Genomic DNA, 22,113 nt, shown 5'->3' on the forward strand with positions numbered 1-22,113 from the left:
CGGGGCGGGCCGGGGCGGGCGTGGCGCGGCGGAGGGCGGCAGTGCGCCGCGCTCGTCCGCCGCCCGCACTCCACACGAGCGCCATGAGCGCGCTCCGGCCGCGCGCCCGCCGCACGCCGCTGCTGCTCGCGCTCGCCGCCGCACTGTTGCCGCACGCCGACCGAGTCGCGTGAGTACTGCGGGCCGCGCCGCGCCGAGCCCCGCCGGCCGCGGCGCCCGGGGCTCGGCGCGGCGCGCCCTCGCTCCGAGCACGGCGTCGTCGCTGGTGGCTCGGCGGACTCTGTCGCTCTGTCTGCTCTGTGTGCTCTGTTCTCTGTTCTCTGAGGTGTGTTGTTTTCCTCCTGTGGCAGCGGTGGCGGCGGCGGCGGGAGCATGTTCGGGGACGTCAATATATCGTCTATTTTGGACTCCTTCAGCATAAGCTATGACAAAAGAGTGAGACCGAACTATGGAGGTGAGTGAGTCATATTCCATCGTTTCAATGAACCTCTATGTCGTCACCATCCTACCGTTTGCACGCATCAGATCGACCTGTCGCGATTGCGATCGCTAGTATCGCCAGTATCGCTACACCGAACCGTGGTGTCGAACTCACGCACCTCCATTACATTCATTTTGTACATTGTATACTACGCAGTGCATTAAAAATCACCATCGGCCGATGTTAACACAACCTAAGACTCTAATGCTCGTCGTTTCTGCTCGAGCTTACTTTATTATGCTGTGAGCTCGCGCATCATTTGTAATAACGTCAAACGACTCGATTGATTCGAGTTCAAGCACTGACTTAATAGATATAGAGTAAGTAAGTACCTATTTAGAGCTCAAACACTGAGTACCTAAATAAAGCGATTTTAATAACGTTCAATAAGTTAGAAGTTAATGAATTATCTATTTGTATTTATGATGTATTTTCGTCTGCCCTCAAGGCACGGCACCATATCAAAGAGCGATGTAAATGTGTGCATCATTAATAACACATAATTACATACATACATATTATTATATTATATTATATTTGGCGAGCATTATTTGATCTTTAGGGTTGTGTGTGGCAGTAAGTGTGTGCGAGGAGCGTTAGCGCAGATACTCTATCTGCTGAGTGAGCTGCTAGTGAGTGAGTGCTGCGTGACTGCAGAGTGTGGTGTGTGGAAGTGAGAGTGGTGAGCGTCTGGTTTGTAGTGAGCGTGGGGAGGTGCTAGTGTGGGGCGCTGACGCCGATGGTGATGTTGCGTGCACTGGCCGGCTGCGCCGCGGCGCAAGCTGGTGAATATGGATGCGATTCGTAGTCGTGTTCTGTATGTTGTGTCGTTTCCAGGACCGCCAGTGGAAGTGGGCGTTACCATGTACGTGCTGTCCATCAGCTCTCTGTCCGAAGTGCAAATGGTAGCTACCTAGCAGTAACGTAATGTTGAGGTGTCGCGCCGCGCCGCGCCACTGGCGCGCTGCCGGCGGCGGCGCGGCAGTGGCGCGGCGCGCGGCGCACACGCACCGCACCCACCGTACATGTAACAGACAGTACCGACAGTACCCGACAGTCGTACAGTGACGCATGTGTCGCATGTGTCGCATGTGTCGCACGTGTCGCACGTGTCGCACGCGACATCACCCGCGCCGCCGCGGTCGCGCCGGTCGCGCCGCTCATACTACATGTGGGGGCTTGCTTGCAGGTCCGCCGGTGGAGGTGGGCGTCACCATGTATGTGCTCTCTATCAGCTCCGTGTCGGAAGTGCTCATGGTACTCGCCCCAGTCAGCTCGCACGCGCGCCCGAGCAGCCCCAGACTCGAGGCTGCGAGCATGTCCGCGTTTCATGGATCTGATCGCTGTTCGCTTTCTCGTTATGTTTCATAGTGATCTTGTCGATGACTGGTAACGCTCGTCTTGACTGTGCCATTACTATTGTGTGACTGGAGCACTCTCTCGCCGTCGGCTGCCACTTCGACCACACAGACTCGCGTGTAGCCCGTACACTGCGTACACTCCGCCGCACACTCCGCCGTACGCTCGGCGCTCGGGCTATGACAAACGACTCTGTTACGACCATGTTCCGCCAACGACGCGCGACGGTCACACACGCACCAATCATATTATAACCGCCTAGTTTCGTCGCTCTCGTTTCGATATTCTCATGTTGATCATAGCCTGTATTGAATACAATCTACGAAAATGAACAAAGAAATTTAATGTGATAAGATTCGTACACTATACGGCTGCACGCAGGCTATAATTTTGGCAATACCGGTCTAGTGCCTTCACGTACCTATATAACTTAACAATTCTAATACAGATAGCGTTCAAAACATCCGATCGGTTAAAATCGATATGAATTTTGTTGCATGGAAGATAGCAAGTTCTCTCAGTGGCCTTCATAGGACGTACACGGCACCCTGGAACACACTGTTACCCTAAATCCAGCTCGGTGCTTCATTGTCCATGTCTCACGTGCTGTAAAGCGTGATCAGTCATGAGCTGCAGTTTTCTGTCGGAACTATCTCGACTAGGTATCAAATAAGAAGTGACTCAAATTCTAGTGAATAGAGCTGAGCTTCGAGAGATCGATGGTTGCTTCGTGCCTTTCAATGTTTCGGTTGCTTATATTATTTTATATCTCAACTTCTCTCTAATTCTCTGACTATACTCACATATAATATATCTAGACGTCTTCCTTTTTATTAAACCTTTCCCATAAGCTGAGCTAAAGTTGGATAAAAGCAGGTCGCATTTTCCCAGCAGTATGCAGTGCATCATGGCACATTAGTAGAAGATACAAACGTGATACGAGTAGTGTCAGTAGTGTCAGTAGTAACGCGAGTAACGCGAGTAAGGCGAGTTGTTAGTTAAAAAGATAAAAAAAGATAAAAGTTTTATTTCCAGAAAAAGTACAAAGTTACATAAGATTAACAATAGGTCCCAAACTAGGCTAGGCCTGTATCTTGGGCACCTGTACACAAATAAACTGACAAAATAAAATAAAAATCATTATCATAAGTATGTTATGTAAACTTAAGAATAAACAAAATAAAACGTTACAGCAAGTATTTCGTCAAGGTAAGTATAGTATACATTATTAATACACTGTGTGTGTGTGTATATGTTTGTGTGTGTGTGTGTGTGTGTGTGCGTGCTTGTGTGTGCGTGTGTGTGTGTGTGTGTGAGTGTGTGTGTGTGTGTGTGTGTGTGTGTGTGTGTGTGTGTGTGTGGGTGTGTGTGTGTGTGTGTGTGTGTGTGTGTGTGTGTATGTGTGTGTGTGTGTGTGTGCGTGTGTGCGTGTGTGTGTGTGTGTGTGTGTGCGTGTGTGTGTGCATGTTCGTGTGCTCTATTTAATTACAGTTACAAAATCTTCCGCGTCATCGTACGATGTTTGTAGTAGGTTGGCTTTAAGTTCCTTTTTTGCTTTAGGTCTTTCAAAATTATGAATGTTGAATTTCGTTTTCTGTTTGTTATATACATGTATGTGGAGAAAGTTTGGTAACCTTTGTGCGAAAGAGGAGAGTACGGGAACTGGTGGTATTTTGTTTGTGCGACTGTTTGGCGTGAAGTCTATGAGCCTTGTCAATAACTTTAGGTGTGTTTGACATGAAACTTTGAATATATATAATTTGCGTACGCTTAGGATATCAGCTTCGATGTAGAGATGATGGGTGGGGTACTGGTAGGGTTTATGATGCATTACTTTCAAAACTACGCGCTGGGCCCTTTCTAGGGGTAGCATGAATGATTTGGCTGCTCCACCCCAGACTCCTATGCAATATGACAAAATTGACTGACAGAGAGCTATGTACACTAATTTAATTGTTTGCAGAGATGAGCATTCTCTCAGCAATTTCATCACATATATTATTTTCCTAACGCGTTTGGTTAACCCTTCTATGTGTTGTTTAAATGAGAGATGTTGGTCAATAATTACACCCAGGTATTTAATACTGTCAACTCTTTCTATCTCCTCGCATGAACACGTTAGCCTAACTGAAACGTGAGCTGTGCATGCCTCTGTATGTAATTTTACAGTAAGACCCGGTAATTTGGTGGCTAGGGTTTTGCGAAAGATGATATATTTCGTTTTTTTAATATTTAATGTAAGTAGGTTTGAGTCAAGCCAAGTAGCTACCTTGTGCATACCCAGTCGTGCTTTGGAGTAGACATCATCCCAGGTTGAGCCATTAAATATGATGGCCGTGTCGTCAGCGTAACAAATTAAATCAGCGTTATTGATAGAGGTTTTAAGGATGCCATCCATGTAAATGGTGAAAAGGGTTGGCCCTAAAATACTACCTTGTGGCACTCCGAAACATACGTTTTGTTCTTCACTAAAGTTATTATTTATCCTTACACACTGCCTTCGATTAGTGAGATAACTTTGAAACCAACTAAGTGGTATCCCCCGAAATCCTATTGACTCCATTTTGCTGAGAAGGATTGAGCTTGAGACTGTATCGAATGCTTTGGCAAGGTCTATAAAAATACCTAGGCAACGACGACCGTTGTCTACATGTCCGGACACAATATTAGTGAGTAGCTCCACGGCGTGTTCTGTGCTTCTACCCCGGCGAAACCCGTACTGTCTATCGGATAGTAGCGATTTGTTTTCTAAGTAGTCTATGACGCGTCTATTAATTACTTTCTCAAGAATTTTAGAGAGTGTGTTCAGCAAAGAAATAGGTCTATAATTGTCAGGACAGTCCTTAGGGCCAGCTTTATGAATGGGTGTAACGGATGCTAATTTCCATTTTTCTGGAAAAACTCCGGTGGTCATGCTTAAGTTGAAGATGAATGTGAGAGGGTCTAGAATTGAAAGTTTTATATATTTGATGAGACGAACATTGTAACCATCCGGTCCCGGGGCACTGTCATTTTTGAGATTGCTTATAATAGATCCGATTTCGTTAGCATCTGTTGGCGCAAAGAACATGGACTCTTTAACATTTATACTCTTGTCAACCCTGGCAGCGAGCGCTTCTTCGGTAGTGTTTAATCTTTTGAGGATTGTGTTTGAGAGATTCTTTCCAACGGTTGCAAAGTGATTGTTACAGTAGTTAAGAGAATTTTGAATAGTGTTTTGAGTGTTTAGGAGTTCATGTGAGTGACTTTTTTTACGTGACATATGAGTGATATTCTTGATGGATTCCCAGAGTTTTTTGGGGTTGTTCTGATTGTCTTGCAGCATTTTACTGTTGTAGTTGTTTTTAACTTTACGAAGTAGTTCAGAGAAAAAATTTCTATATCTTATATAGGATACCTTAAAAATCTCGTTGTCAGGGTTCCTTTTTACCTGCAAATGCAGTTTGTCACGAAACCGCATACATTTTAAAAGTCCTGGGGTAATCCACGGTTTCATAATGTTATTTTTGCGGCCACAGATAATAGTTTTTGAGTTTTTGGATATTGCCGAGTTAAGTATGTTGTTAAAGTTGTTTAACGCGTCATCTACATTTTCGCAGGAGGAAACAGGGGACCAGTTGATATTATCTAAGTCGTTTTTCAGCTGTTCAAGATCGGTTTTTACAAGTGATGTCCTATTTTTGTGTGTTATGGCCTTGTCGGTGGTGTTAAGACCTACCATAACAGCATCGTGGTCGGAGATGGCACATTTAGCGACCACACCGACTACAGTTCCCTTGCACCGAACAAATGCGTGGTCTAGACAAGAGCTACCTCGTGTCGGCACTGTGATCGTAGGTAGGAGACCGTGTTGGGCCATCAAGCATTGATATTCTTCGTTGTCTCCGTTGGGATTTTCCGTAAGAAGATCAATGTTCAGGTCGCCAGTTATTATAACAGTGGAGTTCGATGTAAATTTACTAAGATTCTCGTCCAAAGTGCACAAAAAGTTATGTAATCTAGTAAACGAGGGAGATCTATATATTCCTATAACGTTGATAGAGCCAATGTTAATTAAGAGAGAGTTTGCATCTCGTATCTCGGGCTCGGACACTGTAGCAGTTGCGTCAAGTGTTTCCTTAATATAAACAACAACACCACCTGCTTTATTAATAAATTTGGTTGTATGATACTCATTGTATCCGTCTAGGAGTCTTATTATGGAATGTTCGTGCAGCCAACACTCTGTAAGTACGATTACGTCAAAGTCAACATCCATGCGTTTGAGAGCTAGTACTAAGCTGTCGAAGTTGTGTTGAATGCTTCGGATGTTAAGTGTCAGGATCTTAAAGATGGGAACTGATAGATAGTTTTTACAAGTCTCTAAGTCGTCTAGCGAGTGACAATTGACAGTGAGAGATTGCTCGATATTTTCAAAAAGTTCTAGGTTATCCAGAGTAAATAAATTAACAAAAACAATAAATTATGATACTGTACGTCACTCGGACTCAGAGATCTATCATGTAAAATTAGGTGTTTAAACTTTAAGATGGATGTGATGTGTGTGTGTTTGTAGTGACTGATGTGTGTTGTGAGTGTGGTGAGTGTTGTGAGTATGCTTGGCAGTGTATGTAGATTTGGATCAGACCGATGTAGTGGTAGTTTGTGTGTGATTGATTGTGTATATTGTTTAGTATAGGAGTTCAGAGGGAGAGTCAATGGACGGAGTTGTATTATAGTTATGTAGCTTACGATTAACATATTGTATATAGAAAAAGTTGTCTTACACAAAGCTATCATACAAGTTATTGCAATACAATAGATTTGGTGTTTAAAATTATTTATTGATATTCCATTTACACACAGAAATATCGAATCAATTTTATGTGATAATTCGTGACAAGCTAAAAAATAAATGGTTTTTAAAACTAAGTTAAGGTTATAATATATGACTAAGTTATGATATTTTCTAAAAATAGTTTGAGTTAAAATAAAATTAAAATTGCACAGCAAGTAAAGTATTTGGAAAAGGGAGTAATTATTATTTTTACATTTAAAGTTCACCTTGGTATCACTAGGCGGGGCGACTGTCATGGTTGTCATCTCTCCGCGGTGACAGCGTGGCGAAGGCGGGTTTCCCTTGTGGATGACTGGCGCCCGGAGTGTTAAAGTAATGCTCCAGGTCCGAAAGATTCCTGATTGTGATAGCGGCCCTCCCTTCCAATTGACGCACGTATATGTTACCATGTTTGATCCAGCAATATTTAAAATTAGCTTCCTTTGCGCACACTCGTGCAGCTCGAAATAACTGCCTGTTGAACTTAGTAAGGTGTTCGTTTATGAAAAGTCTCCTTTTGGGCCCCTGAACCTCGATGTCGGATGAGATAAGGTCTTTCCTTGTTTTGGCAGACTTGAGAAACTCGTCACGTTTGGCACTACGCGTAAATCTCACAATTACAGGTCGTGGTAGGTTGCCGTCGTGGGATTTCTTGTTGTTGTCCGGACGGTTTCCCGGGCGTTTCACCCAGTCGATGTCGTCGTGAGTTAGCTTAACGCCGACCTTTGCCCCCGTGAGCTGCACTATATGAGTGAGGTTTTCGTTGACGTTTTCGTTGATACCGATGAGTTCGACTTCATTACGTAGCGCCGCTTGGGCCTGAGCGTGGACTAGCTCCTGCAGAGAGTTGAGTGTGGTCTTAAGCTCGTCGGTGTTAGTGTTGGATTGATTGGCTTCCAAGGACAACGTTTTCTCTTCATTGCGAGTCATTCTGCTTTCGAGGGTGTCTACTCTGGTTGTGACGGCCGTTAGCTCGGAAGAAATTGTGTTTACCAAGCTTTTTACGTCGGATACCTCCTCTCTCAGGAAGCGTATTTCAGTGATCAAGGAGGTGAGGTTGATGTTCATTTGCGACAGAGAAATGTCTTGAGTGTTGAGGGTCGAAGTTGCTTCGAGCGCTTTTCTACTAGAAGATCTAGTTTTTAGGCCGGGTTTTTCGGAGCTTACTGTGTGGATAGGGGTGTTAGTAGTGTCGCTCTTGGGCTCTTTGCATAAGCAGTTAGGACATAGCCAACTCATCAAGTACTCATCAGAAAACGACTTGTATTTATCTTCATTCGTATTAACACATAGCAAATGGTATTTAGCGCAACATTTATAGCATTTCATAAAAGCTGAGAAATTATTGATATTAGATAAGCATGCTCCACAATTGTTAGCCATGATGAAAAACAAGCTCCAACACCAGTAGTATAAGGTTCCAAATTGCCAAGCTAATTCTCAGTCCAAAAATGTAGAATTATTTTTTATTTATTTTATTTTATGATTTATCGATGCAGGTGCACCGATGACTCACGGTCGTTGACACGTACGAGTGTGTGCGTGAGCGTTCCTATTGGTCAGCCGGTCACTTCGCGCGTTGAGTGTTTGGATTTTGTACACTTTTTAGAAATTCGTTAGCACAAAGTTTTGTAATATTTTAGAAACTACAGAGTTCTTTGAGTAAAAGTAAAGTCACTATTGTAGGTTTATACGTTGCACTTATATTGGTATAAGTTTCAGTTAATGACCGTGACGCGAGTACTTGTTAGATATATCGCGGAGGTGGCGTGTGGAGAGTGCCCGGGGCGGCCGGGGCCGGGCGCTGCCGCCGAGTCACGCCGAGTGCCGCCACACGGAATAGTTTATTTTTGCCATCCGTGGATCAATACCTACTGCACTCTAACACTTGTTTCATTTGCAATGATTTACCTAGTCGGCTACTCTAGCCGCGGACGCGACGCGACGCGACTCGAAGCGACTCGAAGAGACGACGCGATCTACTTTATTGTAGGGACGACGACGTGGGCCAGACACTCGATAATATAATAGTGTAAAGCCTGTCGCGCGATAGCATCGTTCGTATCGTAGCTCGTAGTAAAGTATTCGAAGTGGCAGCTGTCAGGTCGGTAGTCAGCGGGTGTCGACAGTTCTAGTTCACCCGCGATTACTTAGTACTATGAAGTTGTATTAGTTTCTCTTTTCTTCTGTCTGTACTCTGTATAGTAAGTGAAGTGTCCGTATATAATGATGTATATCGTGTTGCCTTGGTTGTGTTGAATGTGAGCGGTGAGCGGCCGGCGCGAGCGCGGCGCGACGTCGCCGCTGCGGCTCGCCCCGCCTCGCGCACTCCCGCCCGACGCGCTCTGATGACGCGCGCTCGCACTCTGTCTAGCACTGTAGTATCTGTACCACCTGTACCACCTGTACCACCTGTACCACCTACTGTACCTGCCGTACTTCCCCCACCACGTGTCCTTGTCTCTACGCAACACTCTACCGACTGTATAGACAAGTCACACACACAAACACACACAGACACGCTAGCTCATTCTGACCGATCAGTGGACTCTGCTCGCTGCAGTCGCAACACTGTAACGTCGTGTTGCGTGTTGCGTCGCGCTGCGTCGCTCGGCGTCGCGCGTGACTCCCGAACCACTTAATCGCCTGTTCGTGACTGCCTGCTTCCATTTTAACTGGCTCACTGTAATACATGGCTACCTACTAAACTATGACAATGGCCTATATTTAAATAAAAAAATACTTAAGTTAATGGGTTTACGACCGGCCAAGATTTACATAGGCACCTTATTTAGCCGGAGTAATACATTGCATAAAATTTTGAATAATAATACCGCCAAACTGGGCTGGTATGTGTGGGTGTTTGTGGGATTAAATAATAAAGTGAGATTTACAATGACACAGCGCCGCGAAAGTGCTTCTTTATTTGGAGCGCGGTGTGCCGGTGTCGTTGTTAGTCGTTAGTCGCGTGTTGCGGTCCAGAATGTGTTACTCTATGTGTTGTGTCTATCCGTAAACTTGTATTATCTACTTACACTGTAAACTGTAAAGCCAGTCTATTCGGCGTGCACTTTTCACTTTTAGTATGTCTAACTGACGCTTGACGCTCTGTTCTGTGTATTCGATGTTGTACAGTGTTACTTAGACTAGTCCGTCTGTCTGATCTGTCCGTAACGTACCCTGCACCTGAACCGTTCCCACTGAGTGGACGCGAGCACGGCGAGCACGGCGTGCACTGCGCGGCTATCTTGTATCTCTTACCGTCTGTGTCCGTACATTGTACAACGTGTGTGTACTGTCAGTCCCGTGTCAGTCGCACGCTCCCGGCGCCACACTACAACGTGCCATGTCTGTTCCCTCAGGACTTCACGTTGGATTTTTACTTCAGACAGTTTTGGACGGACCCACGACTCGCATACAAGAAGCGTGCGGGCGTGGAGACTCTTTCGGTCGGCTCAGAATTTATCCGTAACATCTGGGTGCCCGACACGTTCTTCGTGAACGAGAAGCAGTCCTACTTCCACACGGCCACCACCAGCAACGAGTTCATCCGCATCCACCACTCCGGCTCCATCACGCGCAGCATCAGGTGAGCCGCCGTCTCCCCTCCGTCTGTTGGGTACCTACACTCTGTGCAAGTCGCACTGTCACTGTACTGTCACTGTGCACTGCGTGCGTGTTACAGGCTCACCATCACCGCGTCGTGCCCCATGAACCTGCAGTACTTCCCCATGGACCGCCAGCTGTGCCACATCGAGATCGAGAGCTGTAAGTGTGCACATGCAACTCGCACCTCGAGTGCCGACCGCTACCGACCACTACCGACCACTACCGACCACTACCGACCACTACCGACCACTACCGACCATTATCGACCACTATCGACCACTACCGACCACTATCGACCACTACCGACTACGACCAACAGACACACCATGACCTGACAACTGACGAGGACTGACGTGACTTCCACGTTCTCACTGCGCAGAAATTGTTTTTTTTGATTATTTGTTCCTGCGAGTAGGCACTACGATTACCTACTCGAGCTGCTATTGTTAAATATTACTTACCTAATCTGTCTCGAGCCAGATCGTAAAGGGTGAGACGACGGCGACGAGAACTTTTGAATGTTACTTATTTTTGTCACTTATTAAGTAAAGTGTTGACGGATACTTTAAGAACCGTACAAAGCTTACGTCTCACAGATGATAGAAAAATAGTAACATACGTTTAACTAAAGGCACCGATGTCGGTGTATGTGTGTGTGTTGTGTTCACGGAGCAACGTCGAGCCGTGTGTGTGTGCACACGAGGCCGGGCACCCAGGCTTCCGCTGTCGTGTCGCGCGCCACTCGCACCGACAGTCGTCGCGACCGCCGCATACAGCACCCGCGCGGCCGAGCGCCGCCAGCGCACGCCGGACACTGAGACGTCGCCGCCGCGGGCGCGACGGGGCACCGCGACACCCCCTCACCCCTCACCACCCGCACGCTGTACCACATACATGCACGTACATTACATGTACTGTCCGTACTGTCGTCCCTCGCACCCGCACGCTTGCGCCTCTTGCGCCCCATGCCACCATTGCCATCATTGCCATCCCGTCGACAGCATCGACAGCACCGAGTGCATGCGCTTGTGTACCACTTGTTGACCGCAACCCTCACCACCATACACATAGTCGCGCACTGTAGTTACGATTATATTTTTCTATCATCGTCGGCCGGCTCGTCACGGCGCGCTTCGGCGCGACGCTTCGTGGCGCGAGTGATAGCGTTTTGTGTTTGGCATGTCCCCGGAGTCGGATACACGATGACCGACATACTGTACGTTTGGAAAGACGGCGCATCGAGCGTCGGCATGAGCAGCGAGGTGCAGCTGCCGCAGTTCCGAGTGCTCGGCCACCGGCAGCGCGCCACCGTCGTCGCGCTCACCACAGGTAATGATCGCCGCAGTAGTAGCGCCGCGACCGCCCGCCGCACGCCCCGCCGCGCCCGCGTCCGCCCGCCCGCGCCCCGCCCGCGACGCGCCCGCAACACGACCGCAACTCGCCCGCAACCCGCCCGCAACTCGCCCGCGACACGACAGCGGCGCCGCCGCCCCCCCGCCCCCTACCGACCGTGTTCTCTGCGCCGCAGTCGGCTACACCATGCGCGACATCCGCTACAAGTGGAACGAGGGGCCCAACTCGGTGGGCGTCTCCAACGAGGTGTCGCTGCCGCAGTTCAAGGTGCTAGGACATCGCCAACGCGCCATGGAAATATCACTCACTACAGGTTTGAGCTATCCACTCCTTTCTGATTGATATCGGCTGACATTTAACGTATCTTCTATACTGATTCGTCTCATAAGTGCAGTAACGCGTGAGACGGCACGTTCACCGCTGGTATAATGATCGCAGGCAACTACTCGCGCTTGGCGTGCGAGATCCAGTTCGTGCGCTCGATGGGTTACTACTTGATCCAGATCTACATACCGTCCGGGCTGATCGTCATCATCTCCTGGGTGTCGTTCTGGCTGAACCGCAACGCGACGCCGGCGCGCGTGCAGCTCGGCGTGACCACGGTGCTCACCATGACCACGCTCATGTCTTCCACTAACGCGGCGCTGCCCAAGATATCGTACGTCAAGTCCATCGACGTGTACCTGGGCACCTGCTTCGTGATGGTGTTCACCAGCCTGCTCGGTGAGTGAGCGCCGTGGCCCCCCGCCCCGCTTCCCCTCGACCCGCCGGCCCCGCTGACCCGCCGCTCCATGCTTTCAGAGTACGCCACGGTGGGCTACATGTCGAAGCGCATACAGATGCGGAAGCAGAGATTCGTCGCGATACAGAAGATCATGTCCGAGAAGAAGCTGCCGGCGGAGTGCGGGGGGGCGTGGGAGGCGCACGCGCTGGGCGGCCGCCAGGGAGGCAGCCTGGGCCGCGCCGCGCCCGCGCCCGGCCGCCACTCGGTGAGTGGCGCCGCGCCGCCCCCTCCGCCCCACGCCCCCCCGCACCACGCGCCGCACGCTGACCGCTGTGCGCGCCACTTGCAGGAGGTGCGCTACAAGGTGCGCGACCCCAAGGCGCACTCCAAGGGCGGCACGCTCGAGAGCACCATCGAGGAGAACCCCGTGCCGCCGCTGTCCGCGCTCGCCGGCGGCAAGGTGACTACCCTCACTGCTCACTCGCGACTACTGCCCGCTAGTCCCGACCGCGACACGCTCCTCGCGAATGATTGTTTCCGATCGCTTCCAGGATATCGGCAAGTTCCTGGGCATGACGCCGTCGGACATCGACAAGTACTCGCGCATCGTGTTCCCGGTGTGCTTCGTGTGCTTCAACCTGATGTACTGGATCGTGTACCTGCACGTGTCCGACGTGGTCGCCGACGACTTGGTGCTGCTCGAGGAGAACAAGTAGTGGCTCCTCGCGCGCTGTACATACTTACATATATACATAAATATATATACACACACACACCGGTACATAAGTACGACACATCGACACCTCGACACACCTCCGCGCACTCGACGCACTCGACGCACTCGACACAGTCGCGTCCGCGCGTCGCTCTCACTCGGCACGTCGCACCCGGCACCCGGCGGCTCCCGGCTCGGTGCTCTACTCGTAGACTCGTGTACATAACTACATAATGACGTCGTGTAATATAAATATCGAATTAGCAGAACGCTAGCGTCACGACCCTCGTAGACTTTACTGACGATCTGTTCACGTGAACGACTAAATACTCGGTAGATAGTGGAACGAAATCTTGTACAGTTATTTGTATTGTAATACGATGTGTGAGCGCGGGCCGGCCGCACCCGTCCGTCCGTCTGCCGCTCGCTGCGGCGACACTCGCCGTCACCGACAGCTCACTACTGAACACTTGTCGACTTCTCTAAACATTGAACTTGCAAAACTAAGTAGAAAAACTAAATTGTTAAGATCTGAGCTTCGAGTTGAGGCGCATCACACGTACATTGACGTACAGCGCGGCTCTACGTCTTACGGTCTCCCAGTCATGAGTCGATACATTTCGTGTATAGTGTGTTATGTGCAACCGCAGCGGTCGATGTGAAGCAATTTGCTCAATTATAAATTCCATTTTTAATTTTAAGTAGGTAAGTAATCTCACCAGATGTAAATATCTATGAAATAGATAGTATCATTATAAAAACGAAGCGTCGAGAGGAAGACTCGCTACTGTAAGTGTATAAACTCGAGCGCTCACTGAACTAAGCTAAGGACGTATACGTAGTTAAGGACAAGAACGATGAACGCCGGACGACGGACGGACTCTGTCGCCGGCTGCTGGCGCTCGCTGGCTCAGCGGCCGGCGCGGTGTCTCACACAGAGCGGCCCGCGCCACACATGTTTAGTTTTGTGACGTCAGACTACTCTCGACATGAGGAATCTAATTTAAGTCGATATTGGGATAGATTTATTGCGTAGAACGAATCTGTTAAGTATTGTGAAGTAAGTGATACGCAAGTAAGTAATATACCGGATAGGTAAGCACGGTACGGCACGTTACGAGACTTTTGCATTTACATGCGATACGTTTGTCTTGTAATAAAGACTTATAACTGACAAGCTGTTTTTATTTTACCCATCGCCTCCTTCCCCCACGACTGCCACTACTGCTGCTGGAGCAGTACTGCAGACTAGCTGCCGGACGCCTAACATGACACGAATGTATCTCTCCCTACGCGAGATGAGATGTCGTCGTATTTGTCGTCGTCGTAAGCCGTAGGTATACAAATGACCAAACGAAGACTTCCTCGCACGACAAACGAAATATCAAAATCATAACTTCGTTCATTCAAATTGAGTAAGAATTTATCTAATTTCCCTCTGGATGAAAGTACATCGTAAATTAAGCTAATGAAATGAATGAAATAAATGAAATGAACGAAAAGAGCATATTTAAAAATTACATAATAACTTAATTAAATATTATAACTTCTCATTGAAATCTTAAAACATCTCCCTGATATTTTATTTCATCTCCCTAAAATGATATTATGACTCCCTGATATTACTTACATAATAACTTCCTGAAACCTTATACCATCTCCCTGAAATGATATTATGACTCCCTGAAATTACATAATAACTTCCTGAAACCTTATAACATCTCCCTGAAATGATATTATGACTCCCTGAAATTACATAATAACTTCCTGAAACCTTATAACATCTCCCTGAAATGATATTATGACTCCCTGAAATTACATAATAACTTCCTGAAACCTTATAACATCTCCCTGAAATGATATTATGACTCCCTGAAATTACATAATAACTTCCTGAAACCTTATACCATCTCCCTGAAATGATATTATGACTCCCTGAAATTACATAACAACTTCCTGAAACCTTATAACATCTCCCTGAAATGATATTATGACTCCCTGAAGTCTTATACCATCTCCCTGAAATGATATTATGACTCCCTGAAATTACATAATAACTTCCTGAAATCTTATAACATCTCCCTGAAATGATATTATGACTCCCTGAAGTCTTATACCATCTACTGAAACGATAGTATGACTCCCTGAAGTCTTATACCATCTCCCTGAAATGATATTATGACTCCCTGAAATTACATAACAACTTCCTGAAACCTTATAACATCTCCCTGAAATGATATTATGACTCCCTGAAGTCTTATACCATCTCCCTGAAATGATATTATGACTCCCTGAAATTACATAATAACTTCCTGAAACCTTATACCATGTCCCTGAAATGATATTATGACTCCCTGAAATTACATAATAACTTCCTGAAACCTTATACCATGTCCCTGAAATGATATTATGACTCCCTGAAATTACATAATAACTTCCTGAAACCTTATACCATGTCCCTGAAATGATATTATGACTCCCTGAAATTACATAATAACTTCCTGAAACCTTATAACATCTCCCTGAAATGATATTATGACTCCCTGAAATTACATAATAACTTCCTGAAACCTTATAACATCTCCCTGAAATGATATTATGACTCCCTGAAATTACATAATAACTTCCTGAAACCTTATACCATCTCCCTGAAATGATATTATGACTCCCTGAAATTACATAACAACTTCCTGAAACCTTATAACATCTCCCTGAAATGATATTATGACTCCCTGAAATTACATAATAACTTCCTGAAACCTTATAACATCTCCCTGAAATGATATTATGACTCCCTGAAATTACATAATAACTTCCTGAAACCTTATACCATCTCCCTGAAATGATATTATGACTCCCTGAAGTCTTATACCATCTCCCTGAAATGATATTATGACTCCCTGATATTACATAACAACTTCCTGAAACCTTATAACATCTCCCTGAAATGATATTATGACTCCCTGAAATTACATAATAACTTCCTGAAACCTTATAACATCTCCCTGAAATGATATTATGACTCCCTGAAATTACATAATAACTTCCTGAAACCTTATACCATCTCCCTGAAATGATATTATGACTCCCTGAAATTACATAACAACTTCCTGAAACCTTATAACATCTCCCTGAAATGATATTATGACTCCCTGAAGTCTTATACCATCTCCCTGAAATGATATTATGACTCCCTGAAATTACATAATAACTTCCTGAAATCTTATAACATCTCCCTGAAATGATATTATGACTCCCTGAAGTCTTATACCATCTCCCTGAAATGATATTATGACTCCCTGAAATTACATAATAACTTCCTGAAACCTTATACCATGTCCCTGAAATGATATTATGACTCCCTGAAATTACATAATAACTTCCTGAAACCTTATAACATCTCCCTGAAATGATATTATGACTCCCTGAAATTACATAATAACTTCCTGAAACCTTATACCATGTCCCTGAAATGATATTATGACTCCCTGAAATTACATAATAACTTCCTGAAACCTTATACCATGTCCCTGAAATGATATTATGACTCCCTGAAATTACATAATAACTTCCTGAAACCTTATAACATCTCCCTGAAATGATATTATGACTCCCTGAAATTACATAATAACTTCCTGAAACCTTATAACATCTCCCTGAAATGATATTATGACTCCCTGAAATTACATAATAACTTCCTGAAACCTTATACCATCTCCCTGAAATGATATTATGACTCCCTGAAATTACATAACAACTTCCTGAAACCTTATAACATCTCCCTGAAATGATATTATGACTCCCTGAAATTACATAATAACTTCCTGAAACCTTATAACATCTCCCTGAAATGATATTATGACTCCCTGAAATTACATAATAACTTCCTGAAACCTTATACCATCTCCCTGAAATGATATTATGACTCCCTGAAGTCTTATACCATCTCCCTGAAATGATATTATGACTCCCTGATATTACATAATAACTTCCTGAAACCTTATACCATCTCCCTGAAATGATATTATGACTCCCTGAAATTACATAATAACTTCCTGAAACCTTATAACATCTCCCTGAAATGATATTATGACTCCCTGAAATTACATAATAACTTCCTGAAACCTTACACCATCTCCCTGAAATGATATTATGACTCCCTGAAATTACATAATAACTTCCTGAAACCTTATAACATCTCCCTGAAATGATATTATGACTCCCTGAAATTACATAATAACTTCCTGAAACCTTATACCATGTCCCTGAAATGATATTATGACTCCCTGAAATTACATAACAACTTCCTGAAACCTTATAACATCTCCCTGAAATGATATTATGACTCCCTGAAGTCTTATACCATCTCCCTGAAATGATATTATGACTCCCTGAAATTACATAACAACTTCCTGAAACCTTATAACATCTCCCTGAAATGATATTATGACTCCCTGAAATTACATAATAACTTCCTGAAACCTTACACCATCTCCCTGAAATGATATTATGACTCCCTGAAATTACATAATAACTTCCTGAAACCTTATAACATCTCCCTGAAATGATATTATGACTCCCTGAAATTACATAATAACTTCCTGAAACCTTACACCATCTCCCTGAAATGATATTATGACTCCCTGAAATTACATAATAACTTCCTGAAACCTTATAACATCTCCCTGAAATGATATTATGACTCCCTGAAGTCTTATACCATCTCCCTGAAATGATATTATGACTCCCTGAAATTACATAATAACTTCCTGAAACCTTATACCATGTCCCTGAAATGATATTATGACTCCCTGAAATTACATAATAACTTCCTGAAACCTTACACCATCTCCCTGAAATGATATTATGACTCCCTGAAATTACATAATAACTTCCTGAAACCTTATAACATCTCCCTGAAATGATATTATGACTCCCTGAAATCTTATAACATCTCCCTGAAATGATATTATGACTCCCTGAAGTCTTATACCATCTACTGAAACGATAGTATGACTCCCTGAAGTCTTATACCATCTCCCTGAAATGATATTATGACTCCCTGAAATTACATAACAACTTCCTGAAACCTTATAACATCTCCCTGAAATGATATTATGACTCCCTGAAATTACATAATAACTTCCTGAAACCTTATAACATCTCCCTGAAATGATATTATGACTCCCTGAAATTACATAATAACTTCCTGAAACCTTATACCATCTCCCTGAAATGATATTATGACTCCCTGAAATTACATAATAACTTCCTGAAACCTTATAACATCTCCCTGAAATGATATTATGACTCCCTGAAATTACATAATAACTTCCTGAAACCTTATACCATGTCCCTGAAATGATATTATGACTCCCTGAAATTACATAACAACTTCCTGAAACCTTATAACATCTCCCTGAAATGATATTATGACTCCCTGAAGTCTTATACCATCTCCCTGAAATGATATTATGACTCCCTGAAATTACATAACAACTTCCTGAAACCTTATACCATCTCCCTGAAATGATATTATGACTCCCTGAAATTACATAATAACTTCCTGAAACCTTATAACATCTCCCTGAAATGATATTATGACTCCCTGAAATTACATAATAACTTCCTGAAATCTTATAACATCTCCCTGAAATGATATTATGACTCCCTGAAATTACATAATAACTTCCTGAAATCTTATAACATCTCCCTGAAATGATATTATGACTCCCTGAAGTCTTATACCATCTACTGAAACGATAGTATGACTCCCTGAAGTCTTATACCATCTCGCTGAAATGATATTATGACTCCCTGAAATTACATAATAACTTCCTGAAATCTTATAACATCTCCCTGAAATCTTATTCCATCTCCCTGATATCTTATTCCATCTCCCTGAAATGTTATAACATCTCCCTGAAATCTCATTTTCTCTCCCAGAGATGATATTTACTCTCCCTGAAATAATATTAAGACTCACTGAAATAACATAATAATTACCTGAAGACTGAATAATATTTCCTGAACTCTTATTCCACCTTCCTGAAATCTTCTAACATCTCCCTGAAACCTTATAACATCTCCCTGAAACCGTATAACATCTGCCTGAAACCTAATTCCACCTCCCTGAAGTCTTATAACATCTCCCTGAAATATTATAACATCTTCCTGAAATCTTATAAAATCTCCCTGAAATGATATTTAAACTCCCTGAAATTTCATAATAACTTCCTGACATCTTATAACATCTCCCTGAAACCTCATAACATCTCCCTGTAATCTAATTCCACCTCCCAGAAGTCTTATAAAATCTCCCTGAAATGATATTTAAACTCTCTGAAATTTCATAATAACTTCCTGACATCTTATAACATCTCCCTGAAAAAATGAGTAGTTGATGAATAATTGATGAGTAGTTGATGGTGAATAATTGATGAGTAGTTGATGAATAATTGATGAGTAGTGGATGGATGGAAAGTTGATGAAGGAAGTGTGATTTTGACGGAAAGTAGGTGTGACAAGCGACCTGCATAAAGGAAGGTTAGGTTAGGTTAGGTTAGGTTAGGTTAGGTTAGGTTAGGTTAGGTTAGGTTAGGTTAGGTTAGGTTAGGTTAGGTTAGGTTAGGTTAGGTTAGGTTCCCCCTCGTGGGTCTGCACCTTGTCGTGGTGAGGGGGCTCAGTAGCATTAGCGAAGCCAAGACAGACCCGAAGGGACCGTTTCGTTCTGAGGCCTTCAGGCTCAGAACCAGGTCCCTTCACACCGTGTGGTGGTGCGCGAGCGCCACTGCGCGAGAGAGGAAGGAAAACCTCTATAAAAAACCATGGGGGGGCGGATTTTCATGTCCTGCCCGGGGTGGGGGTGTCCGCTGAGTACCGTTCTCGGCGGACCCAAACCGCAAGCCTGGCCCAATTCTTGGGTCAGGATCGGGGGTCGCTGTCGGAGGTCGGGGAGACAGCGGTCGCGAGGAAGAAAACCTCTATAAAAAATTACCCTAACCGTAAGGTTGCCCGTGCCGAGGCGGTGCGTGGCCGGCAGGGGTTCGGTCGCTAGCGGGTGTTAGGTTAAGTTTTAGTTTTAAGGTTTTGTAGGGACCAACCCTAATTAAAAAAAGGAAACAACATGGAGATCGCATCTTGTAATACTGTGGTACCCCAGGTCGGTACCGGCAGCGCCGCTGCCGGAGAATCCGACCCCGCCGTTCCGGCGGGCAGAGCCCCCTCGTACTCTGGGGAGGGGCAACAAATGCGTTCCGACAGCCGGCTGGAAAGTTCGGTTGTCGATGGGCCGTCCTGCGCCTCGGGAGGTCCTGGGTCTGGAGAGGCAGGAGGAGGTAGAGTTGAGGTCGGAGAAGGTGACCTTGTTTCATCAGGTCCACCTGGAACGGGTGTCGGAGCCACTTCGGTGGCTCACAGTACTGATAGCACCAGCAAATCAAACAAGGAGTGCCTTCCGAACAGAGATGGTAAGGGAAGATTCCTTCCATCCAAAAAGGCCGAGATTGGGGGCAAAAAGCCCGGCAGCTTAGACTGCGCAATGGAGGAGGGGCGGCGCACGCCCAGTATTGTGCGCCCCTCGTCGGTGATCGGAGGAGGAGGGGGTTCTAGGCCCCTGTCCCCCGTTGTAGTGCTGGAGCGGCTCCCAATCCACCTCGGGAGCCCCAGTGTGAGGACGAGGTCCTGTGCGGCTCAGGAGTCCAGTGTCGATTCCGACACTGGCTCCGAAATGAGCATTCAATCCGACGGGAATCATCCGTCGGAGAGCGGACGCCTTTGGCGTAAACGTCGACCGCGCCCCGAGTCCGAGGAGTCGGAGGGGGCGCGGAAGAAGAAAAAGGCGCCGGCAAAGAAATTGCCAGAGTCAGACGCGGAAGACAAGTCTGCCAAACAATTGGCTGACGCCATCAACGACAACTTGGAGGCAGTAGTCGAGGTCGCCGACAAGTCCGGGAACCTTAAAGGGACCTTTATTAAGTCCCTAAAGGACGCCGCCCGGAACATCAGGCTGGCGGCGTCGGAGCTAAGTCGGCGGTCGGCGACTAATGAAAACTTGGCGCTACAAGCGCAAAACAGTCGGCTAAAGGCGGAGGTCGACCACCTCAAAAAGGAGATGGCGGCCCTGAAATCCGTGGTGGAGAACATCCACACCACCACCGGCGCCCAGCCCGTAACAACTGGGCAGGCGTCTCCGTCTGTGGAATCCGCCATCGCCGACCTCCGCCTCATGGTGGACGCACGATTTGGGGCCATAGAGGCCCGGCTTCCGCCGGAGCCTCGCATCCGTCCGCCCCTAGCGGCGGATAAGAAAGCGGCAGGCACACCCCCTGTGCCCGCCGCTAGAGTGACGACGACGGCGGCACCAACCCCCGCCGCCAGAAAGGGCAAGGCGACAGCGCCACCAGCGCCGGCAGCAGAGCCCGCCACTGCGCCAAATCCACCGGCTCCCTCGACCAGAAAAGGAAAGGGGGGCAAAAAGAGCAAGCCGTCCTACAGCGCAGTGGCGGCCACGCCCGCCAAAGAGGTTCCAGCAATCCCGGCGACTGCCAACGAGTGGCAGCTCGTCGGGAAGAACGGGAAAGCGGTCAAGGCGCCCAAGAAGAAGGCGTCCAAGAAAAAGAAGGAGGCGAAGCTCCGGACTCCAAAGTCGGCTGCAGTCGTCATTACACTGCAGCCGGAGGCGTTGAAGAACGGCACTTCCTACAAAGACGTCATTGGGGACGCAAAGGCCAAGATAAACCTGGCCGATTTGGGCATTGGCCCCAATGACGTCCGTTTTAAGGTTGCCGCCACGGGGGCTCGGATGTTCGAGCTCCCAGGAACGTCCGGAGCCGAGAAAGCAGATGCCTTCGCCTCCAAACTGCGAGAGGTACTGCCGGAGGACATCGTCCGCGTGTCCAGGCCCACGAAATCCGCCGAGCTACGCATTACGGGCCTGGACGACTCTACCTCCGCAGAGGAAGTTAAAGCCGCCCTCTCTAGGGCTGGCGAGTGCCCAGCGGACTCCGTTCGGCTGGGTCAGATCCGCCTCGGCCCTCACGGCGGCGGATCTATTT

At 46.4% G+C, this 22,113-nt stretch overlaps 1 protein-coding gene across 15 annotated transcripts; it reads left to right on the forward strand.

The window, feature by feature from the left end:
• Positions 1-3: 3 nt before the first annotated feature.
• Positions 4-13,503, forward strand: LOC142982720 (gamma-aminobutyric acid receptor subunit beta-like). Of its 15 annotated transcripts, XM_076129383.1 has the most exons (11): positions 9-169; positions 351-454; positions 1,319-1,386; positions 1,671-1,838; positions 10,019-10,245; positions 10,342-10,424; positions 11,794-11,931; positions 12,057-12,341; positions 12,420-12,607; positions 12,692-12,802; positions 12,894-13,503. In XM_076129383.1, exons 1-11 carry the CDS (start codon positions 84-86, stop codon positions 13,056-13,058), a joined length of 1,623 nt encoding a protein of 540 aa, XP_075985498.1. In that variant the 5' UTR covers positions 9-83; the 3' UTR covers positions 13,059-13,503. The 15 variants fall into 15 exon arrangements, with proteins under 15 accessions (XP_075985496.1, XP_075985502.1, XP_075985508.1 ...); XM_076129381.1 differs by lacking the exon at positions 11,794-11,931 and adding an exon at positions 11,457-11,594 and having other exon boundaries at positions 4-169; positions 12,420-12,802; XM_076129393.1 differs by lacking the exons at positions 1,319-1,386; positions 11,794-11,931 and adding an exon at positions 11,457-11,594 and having other exon boundaries at positions 7-169; positions 1,671-1,738.
• Positions 13,504-22,113: the final 8,610 nt, after the last annotated feature.

The sequence above is a fragment of the Anticarsia gemmatalis genome, chromosome 22 (assembly GCF_050436995.1).
Source record: "Anticarsia gemmatalis isolate Benzon Research Colony breed Stoneville strain chromosome 22, ilAntGemm2 primary, whole genome shotgun sequence".
NCBI classification, from domain to species: Eukaryota; Metazoa; Arthropoda; class Insecta; order Lepidoptera; family Erebidae; genus Anticarsia; species Anticarsia gemmatalis.

What these genes read in the sequence shown, in the direction of transcription:
- LOC142982720 (XM_076129381.1), top strand. Translation starts at nt 84, where the DNA reads ATGAGCGCGCTCCGGCCGCGCGCCCGCCGCACGCCGCTGCTGCTCGCG. An exon ending in CTCTGTCCGAAGTGCAAATG is followed by an intron (nt 1,387 to 1,670) that starts GTAGCTACCTAG and finishes GCTTGCTTGCAG; the next exon opens with GTCCGCCGGTGGAGGTGGGC. An exon ending in TGATCGCTGTTCGCTTTCTC is followed by an intron (nt 1,839 to 10,018) that starts GTTATGTTTCAT and finishes CTGTTCCCTCAG; the next exon opens with GACTTCACGTTGGATTTTTA.